The sequence below is a fragment of the Gastrolobium bilobum genome, unplaced genomic scaffold, assembly GCF_033153095.1.
Source record: "Gastrolobium bilobum isolate Gb01-03AN ecotype WA unplaced genomic scaffold, APGP_CSIRO_Gbil_v1 utg4229, whole genome shotgun sequence".
Classification (NCBI taxonomy): domain Eukaryota; kingdom Viridiplantae; phylum Streptophyta; class Magnoliopsida; order Fabales; family Fabaceae; genus Gastrolobium; species Gastrolobium bilobum.
The window spans coordinates 222,377-224,740 of NW_026898412.1; the positions used below are offsets into that span (position 1 = coordinate 222,377).

At 35.4% G+C, this 2,364-nt stretch overlaps 1 protein-coding gene across 1 annotated transcript; it reads left to right on the forward strand.

The window, feature by feature from the left end:
• The first annotated feature begins 288 nt into the window (after nt 1-288).
• Nucleotides 289-897, forward strand: LOC133315981 (uncharacterized). Its single transcript, XM_061517664.1, has one exon. It carries the CDS (start codon nt 289-291, stop codon nt 895-897), a length of 609 nt encoding a protein of 202 aa, XP_061373648.1.
• Nucleotides 898-2,364: the final 1,467 nt, after the last annotated feature.

Sequence of the window (2,364 nt, forward strand, 5' to 3'; positions counted from 1 at the left end):
AGTTACTTGTTTTATAGAGGTGGCAAAAATGGGTATGATTTAGATTTGTCCAATCAACCTCTTAACTCATTAAATTTGACAGGTTGATCACCAATCACAATCCACTAATCCTACTAAATCTGTGGATTTACGAAGATAATACCAAATATTTATGTTTGGGTTAACCTATTTTCAAAGCCCAAACCAAAGCACTTCAAATACCCCCACACCCAAGTTGCCCTCATTCCAAACACAAGCCCCTCTATTCTCTGCTCTCGACCATTTCCTTAATTCGGAGAAGGAAAAACAATGGAGCATTTCACCAAAACCCTTCTCTTCATTGCTTCCCTCTCTTGCATCCTCGTACACACAAACGCTGTTCCCGCAACTGGCACCCCACAGGCTTGGGTCTGGGCACTATGCAAGTCAACAACGAACCCAGTCATTTGTTACCAAACCATATTACCACAAGTCAGTGGTGAATTCAACATTTACAAGGCCCTCGTGGCTGAGATCTTAGCCACACAGAACCAGGTTAAGAGAACCTCTTCTCTCATTGCTGCTTTGCTTGCGAAACAGGGCATCTCAAATAGCTTGAGTGAATCACTCAACACGTGCCAGGAACAATACAGCAACATGCTTGACGCCATCGATGACACCATCAAGGAAGTTGCGAGACGTAACGTTGTGGAGGCACGCTTCAAGTTCAGTGCTGTTTTGTCATATCAAGCTTCTTGCAACGATGAATTCATTGATGGACCTTCACCGATTGCGAATGAAGCGCAGGGAGTGTACGTCCTTGGTGGAAATTCCTTGGATCTCATGAAAGTCATTGAAGATAGAGAGGGTTCAAAACCACCACCATCATCGCCTGCAGTACCAGACCCATGCAAGGGTGTCATTGGAATTTGTGCATAAGCTGCATCCCTTATCAAAGGGACACATTATTTCTTCTTTTCAACACTGAACTCATCATTTTTCTTTGTCACATTGATTGTAATCTTCTCAGTCTGATTTTTTTTTTTTTTGGATGATTTACTTATGTGGGTGGGAGTTAATTACTACATCATGGGATTGTAATCCTGACGAAAAAAGAAGAAATAAGATTTTTATTTTCATAGCCACATTCCTGGATAAAAAAAACTGAATATGAAAGAATATATGTAATTTCATTATACAATCAACCGTTTAAATTAATATAATCCATACTTTAATATTTTTTTAAGAATGTGAGATTTCTATGACATATACTAGTATAATTTAAAATAAATACGTGAGTGAGCTGCTCAAAAGTCGTTAGTGTAGTGACGACACAGTTAGGTTCAAAAGTCATTAGTCCAGTGACGACACAGTTAGATCCAGATCTCAGGATTTGATTTATGTAGAGAATAATAAGTTCAAATCATGAGAATCATAATTTGGGAGATGAATGAAGGGACACAAACTCAAAACCGAATTAAGTAGGGTCATTAGATACTATAGTTTGTATCTAAAAAAATAAAAAAATATGTGAGCTTAACATTTTATTGATTGAATCCATATATTCTGCGATTTGCTTTGATTGTACTAAGCGGCCCAACACCTTCTGTCTAATAGATCATATAATTAGGAATGGAATGGCTTTTTTTTATACCAATCCTAATTTTCTCTTTGCAGTGATGTGTATTCTCACAAGTTTCGGTTTTTTGAACTGTTTATGAGACTAATTTCGACTCCAGGGCGGATCAAGGATGTTTTATCTCCTCCCCAAGATAACATTTGTGGGGATCGAATCAAAGTCCTTCCTCACCCATTTAGCTTTCTTGCACCAATTGATTTATCATTATTAATTCGATATGTGCCTAAGTTAGATTAGTTTGGTCCTTCTAGTCCTGTTTTATGATTCCTTGTTTATCCAAAAATAAAATAAAATTGTATCACGTGTTTCATAATTAATTAAGAAAGTTTAAAATAATCATATAAGGGATAGAAGTTGTGATGAGCTATATATTGTTAGGAGTTTTTATTATTATTATTATTTTTTGGGCATTACAGGGAATCGAACCGCACACCTAATACACCCTAAACACACCCAACACCACTAGGCTATCCCTAGTGGTGCGTTTTTATTTTCTTATATCATTGATTATACGGTTATATGATCATAAGATATTTGTATTAAATAGATATAATAACAGATTTCATATTTTGTTGTTTAAAGTTATTTCGTTTCCTTCTTTAGAGCTGATTGACAGCTAATTTATAACAGAATTAAAGTTCTCATTTATATATATAATTACTCCAATAGAAAAAGGAAATACAAGACAAAATATTCTCATGAGATGGCACCATTGTTTTAACAAGTTGGTAAAATAATAAATAGTTGTATCTAAAAAAAAAATGTAA

Excerpts from the sequence above, each read along its gene's own strand:
- LOC133315981 (XM_061517664.1), top strand. The coding sequence starts at position 289 with ATGGAGCATTTCACCAAAACCCTTCTCTTCATTGCTTCCCTCTCTTGC.